At 43.0% G+C, this 20,948-nt stretch overlaps 1 protein-coding gene across 2 annotated transcripts in view; it reads left to right on the top strand.

Annotated features, from left to right (window-relative positions):
- The window catches only part of CNTNAP5 (contactin associated protein family member 5), a 420,028-nt gene that overhangs the window by 217,010 nt on the left and 182,070 nt on the right, over positions 1 to 20,948 (top strand). For both annotated transcript variants that reach the window (XR_012641395.1, XM_074967062.1), the window contains exons 7-9: positions 2,444 to 2,587; positions 15,068 to 15,332; positions 17,929 to 18,078. Coding sequence is in view for 1 of the 2 variants with exons in the window: in XM_074967062.1 (XP_074823163.1) it covers positions 2,444 to 2,587; positions 15,068 to 15,332; positions 17,929 to 18,078 (559 nt within the window). In the remaining variant the exon portion in view is untranslated. The remainder of the gene's footprint in view (positions 1 to 2,443; positions 2,588 to 15,067; positions 15,333 to 17,928; positions 18,079 to 20,948) is intronic.

Genomic DNA, 20,948 nt, shown 5'->3' with positions numbered 1-20,948 from the left:
TTGAAAATCTCAAACGAAGACCATATCTGTACTACGTGTGCTAAGAGGCACAGCCGCAGTGCTGTAGCTCGGCTGCTGTAGCACCATAGCTTAGATGCTAACTACCGCATCGGTGTAGTTAATTCACATCCCTGAGTGGCGGTAGGTAGGTCAACAGAAAAATTCTCCCATCGACTAGCCAGGTGTGCACCAGTGGCTAGATCGGTTTTAGCTATGATGCTGAGTGCTGTAGATACGTCCGCCTAACCTGTAAGTATAGACCAGGTCTTAAAACATTCCACCCTACATTCAAGTGTGTGTATCCACCACTAACAGATGACAGATCCCTGCTAACATGTCAATTACATGTATTGCTCCATTGAGAACAGCTTCTCCTTTCAAAGTTAGGTCAACGTAGCTATGGCAGTCAGGGATGTCAAAAATCGACACCACTGTGCACTGGAGCTATGCCCACCTAACCCCCCGGTTTAGATGCAGCTAGGTCGACAGAACACTGCTTCCGTCAACCTAGCTCCCATCGCTTGGTGAAGTGATGTTTCTCCAGTGATGAAAAACCCATTCCGAAGTCTGCGTCTACGCCATGGAGTTCTGCCGACGCAGCTGAAGTGCCATCGTTTTGCTGCTAAATCCTCTGGAACAGGGTCTGCTGCCTGCTGCACAATTGGAGAAGATGCAAGGCCTGGCCTACCTTCCATGTCTTCTCCTCAAGAAAAACCAAGACATTCCTCCAGGCCTTCTAACCCAGCCCCCACTCCCTTCCTCAGAGACCGCTGCAGGAGACCCTCTCTCCTGGCAGCTTCACTCTGTAGCGTCCCTTCCTAGGGCTGCCCTCACTGAAACTCCCTCTGACCCTTTATAGCCCAGGAGCAGCCCTGCCCCCTTCACTGGCTCAACTAGGAGGACCCGCTCGAGCACAGGGGAGCTGGACTTACTTTAAGCACAGGAACGACCCACCCTGTCATAAATCAATCTATGGCTTTGGTAACTGCTCCTAGATACTCAGGCACTGCAGAGCTCTCGGTCTGAGTTTTCTGCCTAATGTAACCCTCAGCAATCTAATGCTAATACTCCTCTACTCTATTAATTATCTCCTCTACTCAGGTATCTCTGAAGCAACTTAGGGGGGTATTTTATCTAAAAGAGCTTTTTCTTTTTTTTTGTTTTGTTTTAATGTAGAATCTGCAACACTTTAGAATTCAAATACGCTGCTCAACCCAAGTGCAGTGAATTCTCACTCTAAGTTGTCATGTTGACGTACAATAAACACATTGTTTTTACTAACAGATGGGTGGTATTGGTGTGCCACTGCCCTCTGTTGGATGGAATCAGAACTACTTAATTATATCATGTAGCCTGTGTAGCTAAGGTGAAACGGGGAATCTCCTTTAGCTGATGTGGTAGGGCCTGTGCTGTTTTGGAGCAGAAAGATATGAGTTCTATCCCTCCTGCTGTTGTGAAGTTCCAAGCTGCCCTTGCAAGCAGCATGGTGATAACAGTGAAGTCGCAGGTGGCCATGGTTTGGATACAGTCTTATCAAAATTTCACTTAAGGCCCCTCGGTGTTGCCTGACAACAGAGGGTGTTCTATGGCTACCTTCCATTGTCAGTGAAAAGGCCTTTTGCAGCTTAGCCCCCATCAGCAGGTAACATCAGAGACATCCTGATGTTTTTTATTATATCAAATGATTGGAACTGGATATTGTATGCATCACAATGCTGGCAGTTTAGTGTCCCCCTCTGTATTCTGAAATGGTTTAGTCACCAATTGTGCTGATTGTTAATAGAAATCATCTGGTGTCTCTACTTTAATATGAAGGCAATGTGATTTAACATTTTCTCCCACAAGAGCTGTCCTGGCACTCCATGCAGTGCAGAATGCTGGTGTGTCTGCACTTTTCATGGGGGAATGTTCCTTGCAACCTCACCAGGGGTCGAACACAAGCAGTCCCTTAATGAACAGAGCTTCACAACATCACCCCAGAGTATTATTGTCTACGTTCAACAGAGAGGAGAGTTCTCTAAATCACAGTGCCCTAAACCTGCCCCCCACTAGCCCTTATTTATTGTTTGCATTTGCTATCTCCACCAATTGCCATGAGGATTATTAGAGGTCCCAACTGAAATCAAAGCCCTACTGTGCTAGGGGCTGTATATGCACATAGTGAGAGTTTAGAGTCTAAGTACACAGCAGACAAAGGATGAGAATGGAAACAGAGAGGTGAAGTGACTTGCCCAAGGTTAAATCGTAGATCAGTGTCAGATCCAGGAAGAGAACACAGGGCTCCTTAGTCCCACTTCCATACCCTAACCACTGAGCCATGGTCTAGTCTTCCTTGCCTGATCCTGTGTATGTAACTTTAGCGCCTCTCTCCATACACTTCACTTATTCCTTTCCCCTACATTTTGGAGTTGCAACTGAGTGTTGTCTTTGTTCTTTCCCAAAGCTCAGTTTCGGGGGGATCCCAGTCCCAGGAAAGCCAGGAACCTTCCTGAAGAAAAATTTCCTTGGATGCATCGAGAACCTATATTACAATGGAGTCAATATAATTGACCTGGCAAAAAGGCGTAAACCTCAGATCTACACTGTGGTGAGAATCAGATGTGTCTGTTTTTCTTCTTTGATTCATCACTTCCTTCCAGTCCCAGCTATTGACAAGTGCTGTCCCTCCTGCCAAATGATTGCAGCTTAGATTAGACCCTTATGTGTATAATTAGTTAAAAGGATATTCGCCTAGCCTGCTGCAACACCAAGAGAGCTGTTCAAAGGTACATGCACAAATTAACTGTCTTTACTCATTTCCAGCTATACTTGAATCTGGGGAAGCTGAGTTGGAGGAAACTTTTTACTCCTTCTCCAGTGAATTAAGTTTGGATCGAAGTTCCTGGGTCTCTCAAAAGATTCTCTTAGGCCGTCTAAAGTAATAAAAGCAGTAGTCAGATTCTCATTCTCCTACTGACTTTGAATAAAACCTTATTCCCTGAGTAGTCTCGCTGCTATTCATTGTGAGAGGGTATCAAAATCTGGCCCATAGCTTGAGCTTACCTTGCTGGGGGGGAAATTGCCACACTTATTTTCAAATATGTTTCAATTCATCACTCGTACACCACCACCCCCATATATCCGAAATGTTGAGTTTTGGAAATTGTTGACAAATTCTGTAGCTGAGGCAATAAGGAAAAGAGACTGGCGGAAATGTCGTCAAAATGTTTTTCTGGGGTATTTTTTTATTGTTTTTATCTTGAAAATCACAATTTCACTGAAATTTCAAAATGTGAAACATTTCAACTAGCTCTATTTATCTTATTCAAAAGGGCAAGGAACAGTAAAAGAAATATACATATTAGGAACATTGGACCTGCTGTAGGAAGTGTCTCATGAATTTGCACATTCCAGGAAGAAACTGAGGGACCCTTAACTTCATAAGGAAAGAGAATGGTCCACTCTACTCTAGTGTTCAGGATTTTTAAAAAAAACACCATTGTGATAGTTATTATATCCCGAGTGATTTACTCATGCTGCACGTGTTGGAAGGTTGGACAATAATATTTCCTTGGAGAACTTCCCGCATATATTTTTAAAAATAGGGCCAAACACTGAGGCAAAACATTGACTTCTAAATGACCTTATGAGTGATGCAGCCCTAAGTATCAAAAGAGACACATTAGTATGTTTTATGCCGGCATTATGTATGTGTTGGATCAGTGATCTGGAAATCACACTTTTTACGCCCCTTTAAATTGCATGTCTAGAATACATGGCCAGGGTCCTACCCTCACAGCATTCCAACTTGCACTATGTGGAGTCTTGGGTAAAAGTCTATTGTACATGTGTAGAAGTTGACATTGCTAAGCATATTCCTTCCAACAGTTCCAGCCCCCACATCCCCACAAGGCATTTTGATTTTCACAGGCACAATTCCTACCTCCTCCATGACTCAAGTGCTACAGGACCTCCACAATTCTCTCCTCACCCTAGGATTTCACTGACTCAGAGGATTTGGTTCTGAAACACTAAAAAGAGCTTCTGCCTTATCAAAGGTCTTGTGGGACAAAAGGCCTGTATTCCAACTCAATCGTGGTCTTCAGGTGATGATTCCACACGCCCAGAGTGTCAGAAAGTCACTCTGAAATTTCTGTGACTTCCCCGAGTTGTGCTTGGGCTTTGCTTTATGTTGCTGTGCTCTGTGAGGTAGCACTGAATGGGAAAACATGGTGAAGGGGAATGGCAAAGGCACACAATGAAGTATAGCACAAACTTTGGCTCTCCAGTTCAAACAGTCCATTGTATACCTGAGTCCCTGTAAGTTTAACACCTGTGGAAACTATTCTGTACCGTGGTCCAAAAAGTTCTGCTCACAAATTTTCCTTTACTTACCTTCTGCCCATCAGTCCACTTTGTCATTCAAGCTGTCAAAGCAAGTGTATTAACAAAGTGTTTTTCCAAGGAACAAGGGAGTACGGCCCCTTCTATTCTATTTTCAGTAGAAACTCTGTTTAGTTCTGGAGGCAAATGACAAATTACTGTCTCCCGACTGACAGTCTAAACCCAGACCCACAAGTATTAAACTAGAAAAGTCATCATTCCGGACCAAAATGGCTTTTCCCTCCAAAATGGAGGCAGACTTGAATGGACAAGTCTCTGTTTTGTCATCTTCCACCTAGTATACAGTAGCAAAATGTAAATATCAACCAGAGGAAGTGAGCCAGTCTTGTGAGCAGTGGGACATCCATCAGCCTCTGTTTTTGTCACAATATGGGTCTTTTTTGAGCTGGGAAGAATGACGACACTTCAACTCCAAAGGCACAGACCTCTTGGTGAAAAAATAAAACCCTGCTTGATAAGAGGAATGGCCCCCCAAATGGCTACACCTAGTGCAAGGGAGAGAAAACGCAGACTGACAATATAAACCCTCCATTTAGACAGTATGCTTGCATGGTGCATTTTATTATTATTGCACTTGTCCTTTTCTGCAACTCATTTGTAGTCACTGGACATGCAATAAATGTCCTTCGGGAAAGGCCTTGAGACAATGAGGTAATCTGTCTCTTCTGAACTGGAATTTGCCTTTGGATTTCCCTGCCTTTCTTGTTCAACCTGTATCCGTTCTGCTTGGTCATCCCATGCAACGTTAGTGCCTTCTCTCCGGGGAGCTTTTTCTTTCCATGCTGATAGATTTTCCTCTTCAGTCCTTGACCTTGATAACCGTCGTATAGAGTCTCGGCATTGCATCTCTTAAATGTTCACTGGTTTGGGTTGGAAAGAGTTGTCAAACTTCCATACCCATCAGCAGCACCACCACCACTTCGGGATGAAATCTCATGTTCACCAAGTGTCCCTGGGTGGCTTTTACAAACACTTAAAAAAATCACCCGGTCTCTTAGAGAGCCTAATTGTAGCTGCTGGGGCAGGTTTTCTGCTCTGCCCCACTCCTTTTATGTTGCCCGGGCAGTGGAGACTGGCCAGCCTTGGGGAGTCTACAGCTGGTGTAAAGCTAGCTCTTATGCAAGCCTCCCATCAGTTCTTGACCCACTTGGTGGAGAGCGGGTATGGAGAGAGCATGATGATAAGAACATAAGAACAGCCAGACTGGTTCAGACCAAAGGTCCATCCAGCCCAAGATCATGTCTTCCGACAGTGGCCAATGCCAGGTGCTTCAGAGGGAATGAACAGAACAAGTCGTCATCTATTGAGCCATCCCCTGTTGCCCATTCCCAGCTTCTGGCAAACAGAGGCTAGGGACACCATCCCTGCCCATCCTGGATAATTGCCATTGTTGGACCTGACCTCCATAAACTTATCTAGTTCTTTTTTGAACCTAGTTATAATCTTGGCCTTCACAACATCCTCTGGCAAGGAGTTCCACAGGTGGTTGCACTCCGGCACTCCCGAGCTTGTAGATGGTCACTGAGGCACCATATCTAGCTAGTACAGATTAGAGGGCCGGCAGTGGGTCAGGAAGCTGTAACCATCCCTCATCTCGGCTGCATCCATCAGAAGTTGAACATAACAGAGCATCTGGCCTCCTGGTTCTACCCCATATCTGCCTAGTCTTAGGCTTTTGGCCTACAGTTTAGCCTTTAGTGAGATCACCCAGACTTTCAGACCTGTGCGAAAGAGACCTTGAGTAGAACATGGAGGGGAAGTAGATGGGGAGTAGGAAAGAAGATGTCAGAAAAGACGCTTCTTGAGTTTCTTGACACTGTGCCATTGTTCGTGTTCACTTAAAATAGGGAATGTTCCCCTTCCCATTCCCCAGGTTCATAAATATATTGATGTATTTTTTAAATAGCAGAGAGAACCCCCAGCCTATTTGAGATCTAAGAAGAAAGTGTCAAGCTTTTCCGTTTCCTATTGTAAACCGGTTAGTCAGCCCTCGTGTGCTTGAAATTCCATGTCAGCTTGCCATGCTGAATCTGGGAATGACAGTTCAGCATAATGAGGGATGTGGTGACACACAAATGCATCACTGTGCTCCCTGGGGAAATAACCAATTGCCAGCATCAAAGAGTGAGGAGAAATGCCTAGTGACAGGAGAATGTAAACTAATAATTCATTCCTTTCCAAACATGCTATTCTGTTAAGTTGATTTGAGGCACTATCATCTTGAGAAGAATCTGCTTGTCTGTACTCATGGTCTCCTTCTGCCTAAGCACTATAATAAGCGTTCATTATTACCTCTTAAAATCAGGCCAGTCATTTCTAAATATCCCAAGTAGCACTTACAGGTCAGAGAGTTGGAAAACAAACCATTTTTTAACTTGTACGCTGAGGAAAAATGTGCTGGAGCCATTGAGGGAAATCAGACGTGGATCACCCCAATGCTTTCCCAGCTCTCAATTTTCCAGAGTGCACCATAACTTCTGCAGAGACGGGTGAGGCCATGGGGGAGAAATGCTGGAACTGCATCCTGGCCTACCACAAGACCCCCTGTGATGGATAGTTAGGCCGAGTCCAGTTCACTTTGGTTTTCCACTTCAATTTTTTCTTTCTTCATCACCTCTGCCCCTTTTTTCACAGCCCCTTCAAGCAGAATGTGAGTTAAATGACATCTGAATCAAACTCTGAATCCCGCAGCATTCAAACAGGTTCAAAATGAGGCTAAATGAGTCCATTAAGAACATAAGAAGGGCCATACTGGGTCAGACCAAAGGTCCGTCCAGCCCAGTAGCTTGTCTACCGACAGTGGCCAATGCCAGGTGCCCCAGAGGGAGTCAACCTAACAGGTAGTGATCAAGTGATCTCTCTCCTGCCATCCATCTCCACCCTCTGATAAACAGAGGCTAGGGACACCATTTCTTACCCATCCTGGCTAATAGCCATTAATGGACTTAACCTCCATGAATTTATCCAGTTCTCTTTTAAACCCTGTTATAGTCCTAGCCTTCACAACCTCCTCAGGCAAGGAGTTCCACAGGTTGACTGTGCGCTGAGTGAAGAACTTCTTCCTTTTATTTATTTTAAACCTGCTACTCATTAATTTCATTTGGTGGCCACTAGTTCTTATATTATGGGAACAAGTAAATAACTTTTCCTTATTCAGTTTCTCCACACCACTCATGATTCTATAGACCTCTATCATATCCCCCCTCAGTCTCCTTTTTTCCAAGCTGAAAAGTCCTAGCCTCTTTAATCTCTCCTCATATGGGACCTGTTCCAAACCCCTAATCATTTTAGTTGCCCTTTTCTGAACCTTTTCTAATGCCAGTATGTCTTTTTTGAGATGAGGGGACCACATCTGTATGCAGTGTTTAAGATGTGGACGTACAATGGATTTATATAAGCGCAATAAGATATTCTCCGTCTTATTCTCTATCCCTTTTTTAATGATTCCTAACATCCTGTTCCCTTTTTTGACTGATGCTGCACACTGCGTGGACGTTTTCAGAGAACTATCCATGAGGACTCCAAGATCTTTCTCCTGATTAGTTGTAGCTAAATTAGCCCCCATCATATCATAGAATATCAGGGTTGGAAGGGACTTCAGGAGGTCATTTAGTTCAACCCCCTGCTCAAAGCAGGACCAATCCCCAATTTTTGCCCCAGATTCCTAAATGGCCCCCGCAAGGATTGAACTCACATCCCTGGGTTTAGCAGGTCAATGCTCAAACCACTGAGCTATCCCTCCCGATAAATTGTATGTATAGTTGGGGTTATTTTTTCCAATGTGCATTACTTTACATGATCCACATTAAATTTAATTTGCCACTTTGTTGCCCAATCACTTAGTTTTGTGAGATCTTTTTGAAGTTCTTCACAGTCTGCTTTGGTCTTAACTATCTTGAGCAGTTTAGTATCATCGGCAAACTTTGCCACCTTCCTGTTTACCCCTTTCTCCAGATCATTTATGAATAAGTTGAACAGGATTGGTCCTAGGACTGACTGTTGGGGAACACCACTAGTTACCCCTCTCCATTCTGAAAATCTACCATTTATTCCTACCCTTTGTTCCCGGTCTTTTAACCAGTTCTCAATCCATGAAAGGATCTTCCCTCTTATCCCATGACAACTTAATTTACGTAAGAGCCTTTGGTGAGGGACCTTGACAAAGGCTTTCTGGAAATCAAAGTACACTATGTCCACTGGATTCCCCTTGTCCACATGTTTGTTGACCCCCTCAAAGAACTCCAATAGATTAGTAAGACATGATCTCCCTTTACAGAAACCATGTTGACTTTTGCGCAACAATTTATGTTCTTCCCTTACAGCTGTAGTTCCCAAACTGTGGATCACGAATCTGAAACAATAACCTTTCTTTCCTGTTTCCAACCGTCTTACGCTTTAATGTCTCAGTAGCTCTTTATATTTTTATATATATAAAAATATAAATATATATATATATATTTATATATATATATAGCATGGCCTTTGGTCAGCTAGCAGAAGGGGTAGAGATCCTTCTGTGTACAACACTGTGATGTTTCTCAGGGCACCCCAGGGCTGTGATTCATCTTGTTTCCATTTTCCTCCAGCATGAGGGAGCCTTGTGTGCCCAGCTGGGCGTGAGCTCCCTATCACTACCAGCCTGTCAGCCAATCAAGCACTCTCATCTGGCCTCTGCCAGCCCTGCTGGTTGACAATAGATGCACCCAGTTGCTGATTCCCTTCAGAGTATCCCCCTGTGGTTTCTGGCCCCTGATCTCTGAAATCCCAGCTCCTCCATTCCCAAAGGAACCGAGAAACCCAGTTTACCAGTTTCACCTTAGAGCACCGCTCCTGTATCACACACACAACTTGAATCCGATTATAGTAAAACAAAAGGAAATTTATTTTATAAATTTATTTTAAAAAAGAGCAGGGATTCAAATAGAAATCAGTGTGAGTGATGGAAACAAATGGTTACATTCACAATAAAATCATAACATGCACACAAGGACCTACACTTATAAGTAGTCACCTTTTCCGAGCAAATAAAGTAGATTCTCACTCCCAAGTTCAGTCTTTTGCAGCATTCGCTGGCCCCAGGGAGCCAGGGCCTGGTCTGTCATAAAGCATCCTTGCTCATCAAGATACTTCTTCAGTGAATGGATGTAGAGTGTCTTTCTCCACCCTGTGCTATACTGAATCTTTCTTGGGGATAGGGCGGGGAGGAGGGTCTTTATTTACAGATAGGACCATCCTCTTGCTGTCATATCATTCCTTTTCACTTCCAAGTGGTTTCAGTATTTATAGTTTATCTTTGATGGTTTTCAATTGACTTTTCAAGGTTATTATTGTGCAATAGTGGACAATAGCACAATGCATTGCATAATTAGCAAGGTGGAGGGGGTGACAACAGTGAGACGTATAATTACCAATTTCATTCCAAGAATTTATAGTTATATTATTCCTTAAACATTACAGTATACACATCTCACAATGATTAAGAGTAGCAATAAGTTACAAGTTTTCAATAGAGACATCACCTGCTGCCCTTTATGGCTACATACCATGAAAGTGGTGTATTAGTTGTTACCATGATATTCAAGCAGTTAAGGATGCCAAAGCATCCTTATTCTGATTAAATGACCTTGTGTTTTTAAGTCTCATCCAAATTATGTGTGATTAGTAATCTACATAGTATTCTACATACAATATATACCTAGTGTAGGAGGAAGGGTTGAATTTACTCAGCCAGGGTTAGGAGCTGGAATCTGAGCTATTCATTCCCATGGTTTAAGCCATTAGTCAGTCCACTTTGGCCTTATCATATTTTGACTCCCAGAGTTTAAAGGGGAAAACAAATTCAGTGAAGAAACTAATAAAAAAAAGTTGATCAGAATTGCTTTGCAGGCACTTTTCTATTTTAAAGTGGATATTGCTGAGTTTTAATAATAAAAAAAAATCTCCTTGCTATTATGTTTTGTTCCAGAGAATAAAATCTAATAAACCACAGACAAGTTTGCCCTGGATTGGCATAAAGCACAAGCCAGTGTTGTGATAATTCGCAAATTTCAGCTAACTCATCCGTTATGTTCATTCCTTAGTAAGGTGAATTTGAAAGACTGGTTTTAGACTTGCTCTCCCTCATCAAAGGAAGGAGAGAGACTATTGAGTGAGCTCTAGATTAGTTTAATTTTTTTTTCTTGCCATGCCTCCCTCCCTTGCTTGGGCTCCCTCCCCAGAAGGAATGATTTATAATTTTTCAAATGAGCTTTATAGCTGCTCCTGTCATTTGCAGCCGAGTCTCCGCTATGGCCGCATAGTATGGAGCAATAATGTTCAGTTACTGCAAGTGCAAAGGCTGTAAAATCTTTTGTTACAATGTTGGCCTGTGCCCTAAAAGCTCAGGAGGCTGAGATAAAGAAAACTCAGAGCTCTTTAGCCAAGCATCTAATCCCCCGGAGTCCCACAGGGAAAATACTGTAGTCTATTGAATGCTTTATTTTGGTGAAATGATACTTTTCCTTGCAGGGACCCAATCTCTAAATAAATAAATAAATAAAGCCAGCAGGACCCTCCTCTACTCTGTTATTAATACACATGAGGCCATCTCTTATGCTCGGGTAATCTGAGCTCTGTCCACTTACCAGCCATCTGACCTCTCCCTTTAACTCTCCCCAGATAAAACATCTCTCTGCTGCTTTGGATACTATCCCCAAAGTGGCTAATGAGCAGAATAAAGATCCCCTGTTCCTTCAGGGGCAGTGAGAGCTCAGAAATGTTCTTTGCTTGCTCTCCCTATTCATGCAATCTGCTTGGTCTGCATCTCTGTGGTAGGCTAAACATAGAGGCTTCTTGTTCAGTTGACTATTCTGTAGTGTTCTGATGTATCAGCATTGGTTCATCTGGCCACCTGCCTCATCCTACTCCAACTGTGGCAGTTTCCCCTGTTTCTTCAAAAGTAGCTAGGACTATGTAAAAGGCCAAGAAAAAGCTGAATGGTCCATTAATGTCTGTTCTTCTAGGATTTGAGCCAAAGCCCTGAGAAGTCATTGGAAAGAGGCCAGGTGGCTTTGGGTTAGGATCATGACCTTCAGAATCATCTGGTCCTCTGTGTGGTATCATCTTTGTATCCCAATCAACTATATGGCAACAGTATCCTCAAGTTGGGTCTCAGAAAAATATTTAGTCTCTTCCTTGAACACTAAAGTGCTATTTTCTGCTATGATTTCAACTGTTTAATCAACTTCTTTGCCAAATTAGGACACACTCACCCTGCTATGTCTCCCCTGACAATTTCGAGAGTGATAGAACACTGCTCTAAGAGGTGAGGGTCAGAACCACATTTGCCTAGGAAATATTTAAACATCTCCATTTTATTCTATAGATTTAGAGAGTTCCACTTGTAATAGCAGTAAGAGCCCTTTTGAATAGATTTCATTACTTATTAAAGGCACAGTTAATCAGTTTGGAGACATCGGATTCAATGGAATTCTCAAATGCCTGATGATAGTTAGCTGGCGTTTCTAGCAGCTGTACATAACTGATCTATCTCTAGAGACTAGACTCTTCTTATCCTGTTTCCCTGCCAATGAACATTTACTTTTCAGTTAAACTAGGTTAATTTGCAAAATCAACTGTTTGCTGAAAGTCTTGTATGCACTCGAGAGGGTTTTGAAACTGCGGCCAACTGGGTCAGATGAAATTTAGGTTTATAGGGAATTGTTTACTTGTGACTAGACCCAGTGGAATAACTTTTGCGGATAATATGCATTGCAAATTTAACCCCTTTTATTTTGCAAAACGTTCCCACTTTAGTAGATCAAGTATTCCACATAGTATACTTCATGTAGTATTCTTTGCAGCTAGCTGTGGGCAGGTCCTTTTAACGTTTGACTCTTGTCAGCTCTATGATGTTAAGGAGGCTTGGTCTAGATTAGTATGTGGATGGGAGACCAATCAAAATCAATCGGTACTGGTAACTCAGTAAGTAACTTTTTCATCTGGGTAAATACTGAACTCTTACCTTAGCATGCTGCTAAGAGGTGTTGTGCTGACTTTCAGATGAGGCACAAAAGTGTGCTTGAAGCACTTAAGATCCCATGATATATTTTCCAAATATGGGGACATTTACTCCAATATCCTGACCAAATTCACACTCAGGTAAATTACATTCTGCGTAATTAAAATCCTGTATATAAATTCAATCAGATGACGTATTCTTCACTTTCTAAATCTATTTCGGCAGATCTATTAGTGGAGGTAACTACATTGACATCCATGGAGCTGCGCTGGCTTATACCAGGAGTGAATTTGGCCCATTCTGAAATCTTGCTGTGCACTATGAAACACTTGCTTTATTCTGGGGTGCATTTCAGCCAGTTAGTAACGGTTGCAAAGAATTTGGAGACAAAACCATGTCTAAACTCTAGCTTCATTTAGCCATGCTATGCCATGCAAAGATTAGCACCCTGCTTGCTGCTAGTGAAGCAAATAGCTTGCTTCTTCTAATGAGAGATGGGGGTGAAGGCTCAGGAAAAAATATGAACAGCAGTGAACATTCTCTCTGAGCTCAAGTCTATGTGTTTTTTGAGGTCCATGAAAGTTCGACTAACACTTTTGTAGAATTAGTTGAAATATTTTCAATGTAAAAATTTCAGACACTTTTTTTCTGCATTTTTAATTTTGACTATAAAAATATGAAAATGTTGAGCAAATTTTTACAGTTTTTCTAGGCGTCAGTCCAATCAGCTTTACTTATTTGTTCATGTAATTTTCATATGTTTTTGTGCCTTTTGGTTTTGGCTGAGGCCAGAAGAGGAAATACCCCCAAAAAAGTAGTCCTTCTTGTATCTCCTACTTAGATGAAACCAAGATATACTAGAAACTTTTAAGAGGTTATGAGGAAATTTCCATCCCAGCTCCCAGGTGATTGAGGCTTAGATAAGTTTGGATGCTTTTTGGATTAGAACATCTAAATCTTCATTCTGACAGGACATACCCTCTGTTTTCTTTTCCCATTGCTTATTTTGGTTCATCACCTAGAAAAAAATAATCCATCAAGAGTTTATTTCATCCAGTAAGATATTAATTCTCTTTCTGGCACTTTATTAATTTCCAGTGTAAAAGAAAGACTAGAAAGGGTCTTGAAAATGATAGGGTATAGTTCCATTACCTGTCTTGTCATTTCAATAAGGGATTCCTCAAGCACCATACAAGTTCCTACATATCAGTCATGTGTTGCTCATTATAATTATGCGGTTAGAATGAGATATCAGCTCTAATGAGAGGCTGCACCATGGAGAAAGCATTTCACTTGAACGGGTTCATCAGCCCGTATTTTACAAAGCTTTTTGATTCCACGCAAGCTGGTTGCAGCAATTTTCTAGATTTGAAGCAATGTTGTTCTGTAAATATGTTTTGACCTCATTAATTGTTAAGTTTTTGTTATCTGACTCAAACGGCCTGGCTAGATAATCAGCATGGAATATGGCTGAAAAAAAACCCCAATAAGGTATCTTCTTCTCCTACTGGCTGCAATAAGATCTGAGATAATGTTCAGAATGGAGCTACTCTGGTAGGTCAGTACCTATCTTCTCAAGTAGTCCCCCTGATTTCAGTGAGAGTGCTGGCAGGGAAAGGTTCTAAACAACCTAAGTATACCGTTGGAAATGTGTTTGATTTTAACTTGGCTGTCATCATTTTGTTGTGCATGCAGCATTGAAATAACTTCCCCAAAATTGTTTCTGTATAGGCAACAGTGGGAAGGATGTGGGTAAGAGTGCCCAGTGCCCTCCTTCGTAACCATTGTTAATCAGAATGGGATCATCCAACGGTTCATTTCTACACTGCTTTGTGGAGTAACAAGACTATGTCCTATAGACTGGTCTAAGAACATTGGCCACGTTCCACTTTGGGTGCTTACATTCTGACTACATAAATGTTTCCTGTAGTTTTAATTTAATAAATTGGTCTTCCCATCCTAACAAACTAGTCTGTAACTTTACTAGTTCATAAAGGCTAATACCTTTCAGCCCTGAGGTGGCTGCATTTCAGTGGTGGGAAAAACATGCAATTAGAATTACATTTAGGGTAGTGCTCTTCATCCACAGTGATCACAAAGCACATTAGAGGAGCAATTTCACCCACCACTGCTGAAGGGCCAGCACTCTGGGATGAGACATGATGGCTGTTTAACAGTGCACAAAACAATGACATAACAGTTTTTTCTGCCCCCTTTGAAGTCTTTCATATTGGGAGGTGCTAAATAAATCCAAGGGATCATTATTTTTTTACGGCGTGGTAGATATACATGTAAAATAAGAAAAAAATACATGGTGAGGTTCCCACCCACTGCCCGAACACAAATTCTACTATCTAAATGCACAGAAGCCACCATATGTATAATCTCTTGAACAACTGATCTGGTAGACAAAAGAGTTTGATCCTATTCCCATTTTGGTCAATGGTAAAACATCCACCTTTGAGCTAAGCTGAAACAGGATCAGGTCCATAACTGCGTCTCAGCAAGACACTTGCTGGTGTCAACCTATGCAGATGACATAAATGTACAATGTTTAGAATTCCTATGGAGAGCAAAATAATCCCCAAATCAAGGCCAGCTTTCAGGGTAGGTGTTTAAAGCAGCTGGCAGGTCTCCAAATGAAAAAAAAACAGCCTGACGTGTTTGCATCTTATTGTTTTTTAGGGCAACGTGACCTTTTCGTGCTCAGAACCACCAATTGTTCCCATCACCTTTGTCAGCTCCAGCAGCAGCTATTTGCTCTTACCTGGCACCCCCCAGATTGATGGGCTGTCAGTCAGCTTCCAGTTTCGAACGTGGAACAAAGACGGGATGCTTCTGTCCACGGAGCTGTCTGAAGATTCCGGCGTTCTCCTGCTTTACCTTCACGCTGGCAGGTTGACACTTGTCATACAGAAAGTGGCAGAAAACTCCATGGAGATCAGTGCAGGTACTTTCGTTGGCTCCTCTTTCCTGAGCCTGTTTCTAATCTCTGGGGCCAGCCATATTGAAAGGGAGAACAACCACCTGAGGGAAGGTCTGATCTTGTTTTTCCTTATCAAACTGAACCTTATCTTTGGAGCAATAATAGCGGGACTGTCTACATTAATGCTGGGCCTGAACCAAGGAAGCTTGGGTCTGGGTAGCTCTGGCCTAAATCTGCCGAACAACAATTTTCTTTATAGTCAGCCTAAATTTTCTGTAGAAAACCAGACTGACTAACTTCCATTCCTCCACAGAGACGTAGTGAAAATCCCATCCTTTCAGCTATTAAAAAAGGTGGGCTAGATCCTTGAGTTTGCTCAAGCTCCATTTCCCAAAGGACCTGAGAGGACTGGGTAAAACTGACTCTAATCCACCTCTATCCCTCCCGCCACCCCCAACAATACTGGAGCCAGTTGGGGTCAGTTCGACCCCTGCCAGAATTTAGAGAAACCCTACGGCACCTCTCAGTTTGTGCCTGATTGCAGTGACTCCCAGAGCCATGCCCCTTTCTCTAGGCCATACCCCAGTACACCCCCTCATTGCGAGCTGCCAGGAGGGGGTGGTGCAGGGGTTGTAGTGCTTGATCAACAGCACTGGAGGATTCCTTAGTGGAAGGAGAATCTAGCTGGCCACTTAAGCCAGCTCTGAGGCTACTTTACACAGCTGGAATGGCACAAAGCAGACTTTAATAGGGCCAATTGTGGAAAAAATACTCTTAAAATAGAATGTATGGAACAGCTCTGTATTGGCTGCTGTGGCTCACTAATAGGCCTGTTCTCTCTCTGTGGTAGAGCCAAGCACAGTCTGGGCAGGTCTCATGCAGGCTTCCCATTATAGCGCTGTTGATGCCTCCCAGGCATGACCTAGAGCGTTCCCGTCATTAGAATTGTGAAGAAACTGGGACTTGTAGAAGATGTGGCAAATTCATTTTCACTTGGGATCTGAACTCGGATTTCCCAAGGCAAATGAAGAGTGTGCTGGTAGATTAGAAATTAAAAAAAAAAATCCATTAGTCAAAAAGTAGTAGTAAATAAAATGATCAGCAACATTAAAATATGCAGGGTAGAAACTGGACCTGGACAAATCCCTGGCTCTTAAAGGGAGCCAAAATCTGAGTTTGACAATCTTTCACAGGGAAGAGTTGGTCAGATAGAACCCTGGTGTTCATCTTGCAAAGTTCGCAAACGTTAACGGTAAAAGGAGGGTGGAGCTCTGCACAGACACTCTTCAAGAAGCTGGCTAAAGTCCCAGGTTGCCCCCAAGGAAAGGTTGGATACAGCACTTTCATCCTGCCTTGCAATGAAGTTGTTTGTGAAGGTGGGAGAAAATCAAATTGTTTTGCTGTTTAATTTGGTTGTGAAATCGTTAACCTGAGATAGCTGCAAAATATCGGTGACGTGGCTACATTCACACGAAAAGCATGGGGAAATTGCAAATGTCCACATCTCCCTGCAAAGGCATTTTTGTTCACAAATAGACCCATTTCCACCCCTAATTTGATCCATCTTCTCTTGAACAATTTTCAGACCTTAGCAACGTTTTTCACTTAAAAGTAGTCCTAATGTTGGATGAAAATTGGTCCATTTTTCCTGGAAAATTAGCCTGTTTTTCCTTGAAAAATGTGCATACTGTAGCAAAAGCTTTTATGGAAATGGTCTCATTTCCTGGCTCCGAATTAAGTGATTTTCCCAACACAGTTTTTGCACTTATTTTTGAATTGTTAACATGCCTCTACTTATCACTAAAATCCTTTTCACTTCCTCCAAAAAGCAATGTTAATGTGAGAATCCCATTAGCAAGAATAAATATCAGAAGTCCAGTTCGGATCTTGCTTGCACCAGTTTTATGCTGACACACCTCCATTGATTGCAGTTAAGTTACTTCTGACTTACACTGGTATAAGTGCAGTCAGAATCATGTGCAGTGACTTGTAAGCCTGTTCAGATAGATGACCTTGGATTCTTACGTGTTACAACATTTGAAGGGTCATAATTCTGACACAGATTCACAAAGTAAAGAAGCAAAGGGTCAGCTTGGCCCCAGCCTTGCACAGGTGTGCAAAAGAGAGAAGACACAATTAGCAATATCCCCTAGGAATATTCCCTGTAGAAGTGGCTGTGCCGAGTGGAAGTCTTGGCTTTCAAGGAGCACGATCGTCAAACACAATGCACATGGGCCTCCATATAGCCAGACGATATTTTGTCTTTATTAACATTATTGGGAAGGGGCGGGATTTTGCAAAGTGCTAAAGGGCTTTAGGAGCACAAATCTCTTTGAAAGCCAGTGGGTCTTGTCCTCCTAAATCCTTTAAGAAGGTCTTGAAAATCTCTCCACTTCCTGTTATACTCCACAGCACTTCCAGAGGTAATGGACTGAGCAGAGAAGCATCAAATCATCAGCTCAGCTGGTTTCTTCTTGCTGCCTGCTCTTAGCATTCCCAGCCAGGCTGTTTCATTACTCCCCATGCAGTCAGAGACTGAACATGAAGGAGGCTTGGTGAACACCACCGCCACCTTCTCCTCCTCCCCCCTTCTCCTTTACCCTCTGCATTTGTCTTCCAGGCAGCAATCTCCATGATGGGCTCTGGCATTCAGTTAACATAAATGCCAGAAGGCATCGCATCACCCTGACTCTGGATAACGACGTCGCCGCAGCTGGTCACGCAACCACCCTCTCGCAGATCTATTCTGGGAAAAGCTACTATTTCGGAGGTAGGTTGTTTCAGATGGATTTCACCTGCCAGGGACGGAGCTTTGAAAGCCCATTTCTCCCGCTGTGTTGTGTAGCAGGGAGTTAGGAACTGGAATCGCCGGCTCTTGTCCCGACGATGAGGGGCAACGCATACAATGCTGGTGTGCAGTCTGTCATACGAGAGGACTGCTGTCGGGCACAAGTGGACATGAGAGAGAAGAAAGCAACAAACAAACCAATATGGATGAAAGAGAGTGGCTCCCATCAGCCAACAGGGTATACAACCAATACCTCTTCTGCTGCTACATAGCTAGGCTGCCTACTCTCACCATCACAACTTTGTATGCCAGATCCATCTTTGCTCCTTAAATAACTACAGCCCTGCTTAACTTGGGAGCCCAATATAGGTCTCATTGAGGAACCCTTCCAGTGAGCTCCTGTATTCACGAGCAGCCCCGTGAGTAAGGGTTCCATCATTTGGCTCACTTTTGAATTGACTGGCCTCCCCATTGAATGTAGAGGTTACGGTGCCATTACATTTTAACAGAGAGAGTAAGGGAAAAAAAACAAAAAAACAGGTGTGTTGAAAGAGATGTGACCAAGCCGGGACGGAATACGAAACTTTCTGTCCTGCCAGCTCTCTTTTGAATTAAAAAAGGAATAAAAGTGAATAAGCAAACAAGACGGTTACCTGGAGTTCTCCAGGACAGGTCATCCTTAACACAGCTATATTCCAGAAAAGATGCAGAGTATGTTTTCAACTTTAAAAAAAAAAAGTTTGGCTCAAAGGATATAGTTTTATGCAAAAAGAAAAGGAGGACTTGTGGCACCTTAGAGACTAACCAATTTATTTGAGCATAAGCTTTCGTGAGCTACAGCTCACTTCATTGGATGCATTCATTGGAAAATACAGTGGGGAGATTTGTATACACACAGAACATGAAAAAATGGGTGTTATCATACACACTGTAAGGAGAGTGATCACTTAAGATGAGCTATTACCAGCAGTGATTTTAGGCATGGGACAAAGAGGCAGGACTCCTGGGTTCTGTTTTTTGGCTCTACCACTTTGAGTTTGGGTGAGGCACTTAACATCTCTCTGTCTCTCTCTCTACCCATCTCTAAAGTGAGTATAATGATGCAGGGGTGTTATGAAGCTAATCCTTATTAAGGGCTTTGACATGAAAGACACCACATATGTTTAAATCTGAAAATCTGCCTTTTTTGGCTAATGTAAAGATTTCTATGTTTTACAGAAAATGCCTCTTATGGTATGTCAATCATAAGTGATTCGAGGTGGGTGAGCAATATCTTTTATTGGACCAGATTCTCTTGGTGAGAGAGACAAGCTTTTGAGCTCAGAGCTCTGTTTAAGCTCAAAAGCTTGTCTCTCTCACCAACAGAAGTTGGTCCAATATAAGATATTGCCTCACCCATCTTGTCTCTTTAATATCCTGGGACCAACATGGCTACAACAACACTGCATAATCATAGGTGATGTTCAGAAAGGCCATGTGCTTTAAAGACAGATTTCAGTTTCATATATAGGGTGAAATTCTGATATTTGGTGGGTCTGTGTTTGGCCAATCTCCCAAATAAGCCCTTGTCTATATGATAAAGACCATTGCTAATGCGCTTATTCTGACTATATGCAGTCCCCATGAAGAGCCCTTCTGCGCTCAAGGATCAGGGAGGTGACTGCGTGTTAGGAGCCCCAGTAGGTTGAGTGAATGAAAGGAGAGTCCTGAGCCACAGAATTCCATCTTCCTGCAAGAAGAGAATCTGTTTCTTACAGGAATTCAGGTCTAGATTCATGAAGGTCTTTAGCTGCCTAAACCATAGATGCCCAATTCTAGGTTTTAGGCATCCAAGTCCCAGTTTTGGCTCCGCTGCGATCCAGAAAACTCCCTCCAAACTGTAGGTCCCTAAACTTACTTAGTGCCTATGTTGTCAGGGTAAAAGTTCCCTCCATACCTTTGGTTCTGCTTCTACGCTGCTTCCTCACTCTATGCATCCGGATGCCTATCTCCCACCTAAGCCCCAGAGCAACTCACACACTGAATAAGAGAGTGATTGGAGTAGGGGGGCCTGGGGCTGAACCCTGGGTCTCCCACCTCCCAGCCTTAACTACTGGACTACAGAGTCATTCTCTCTCTCGCTGGCCCAATGACTGTTCCACTGTGGATACATTCTTAGTGGGCTAGAGAGAGAGAGTGAATGTGAAAATGTCTCTCTAGTCTGATGGTGGGAGACCCCAGCCCCAGTCCCCTTGCTCCAGTCACTCTTGATCCACAGTGGTACAGACTGCGGGAGCGCCATATCAGAATATCCCAAAGATTAGTGACTAGAGCACTCTCCTGAGAGGTAGGAGACCCCTGTTCAGATCCTTTCTCCCCACCTAGCGGGGGTGGGGGCTTGGGGTCTGGATTTCCCACATCCTAGGTGAGCGCTCTAACTACTGAGCTAAAAATGATAAGGTGGGTGGTGGCACCACCACTCCTGACTGTTTTGTGGGCCACAATGCAGCTGCCTAACTCATTCCTGAAAAAAAACAAAAAACCAACAACCCTCAAGTGCCTAAGCCGCCTGACCCCAGGAGAGGGGTTCCCAGCAGTGTTGCAAGGTGTCTGGTTTTCAATAGGCATTAGGCACCTAAATACCTACATTACTTTTGAAAACAACACTTAGGCCCCTAAGTCATTCAGGCACTTCTGAAAATGTTACCCCTCGTCTTTTTGATTGTAAACTCTTTGGTACTGGGACTGTCACCTACTAGATCCCTGTTGCATCTAACACAGTGGGATCTTGGCCTGCTTGAAGCCTCTGAGAACTACTGTAAGACTGATATACAGTATTGATCTGCTGTAGGAGTTGTCCAAACATAGAGGTA

This window comes from Natator depressus, chromosome 11, assembly GCF_965152275.1.
Source record: "Natator depressus isolate rNatDep1 chromosome 11, rNatDep2.hap1, whole genome shotgun sequence".
In the NCBI taxonomy this organism is placed as follows: domain Eukaryota; kingdom Metazoa; phylum Chordata; order Testudines; family Cheloniidae; genus Natator; species Natator depressus.
Note: the sequence above shows the minus strand (reverse complement) of the source record. Positions and strands in the feature narration are given on the sequence as shown.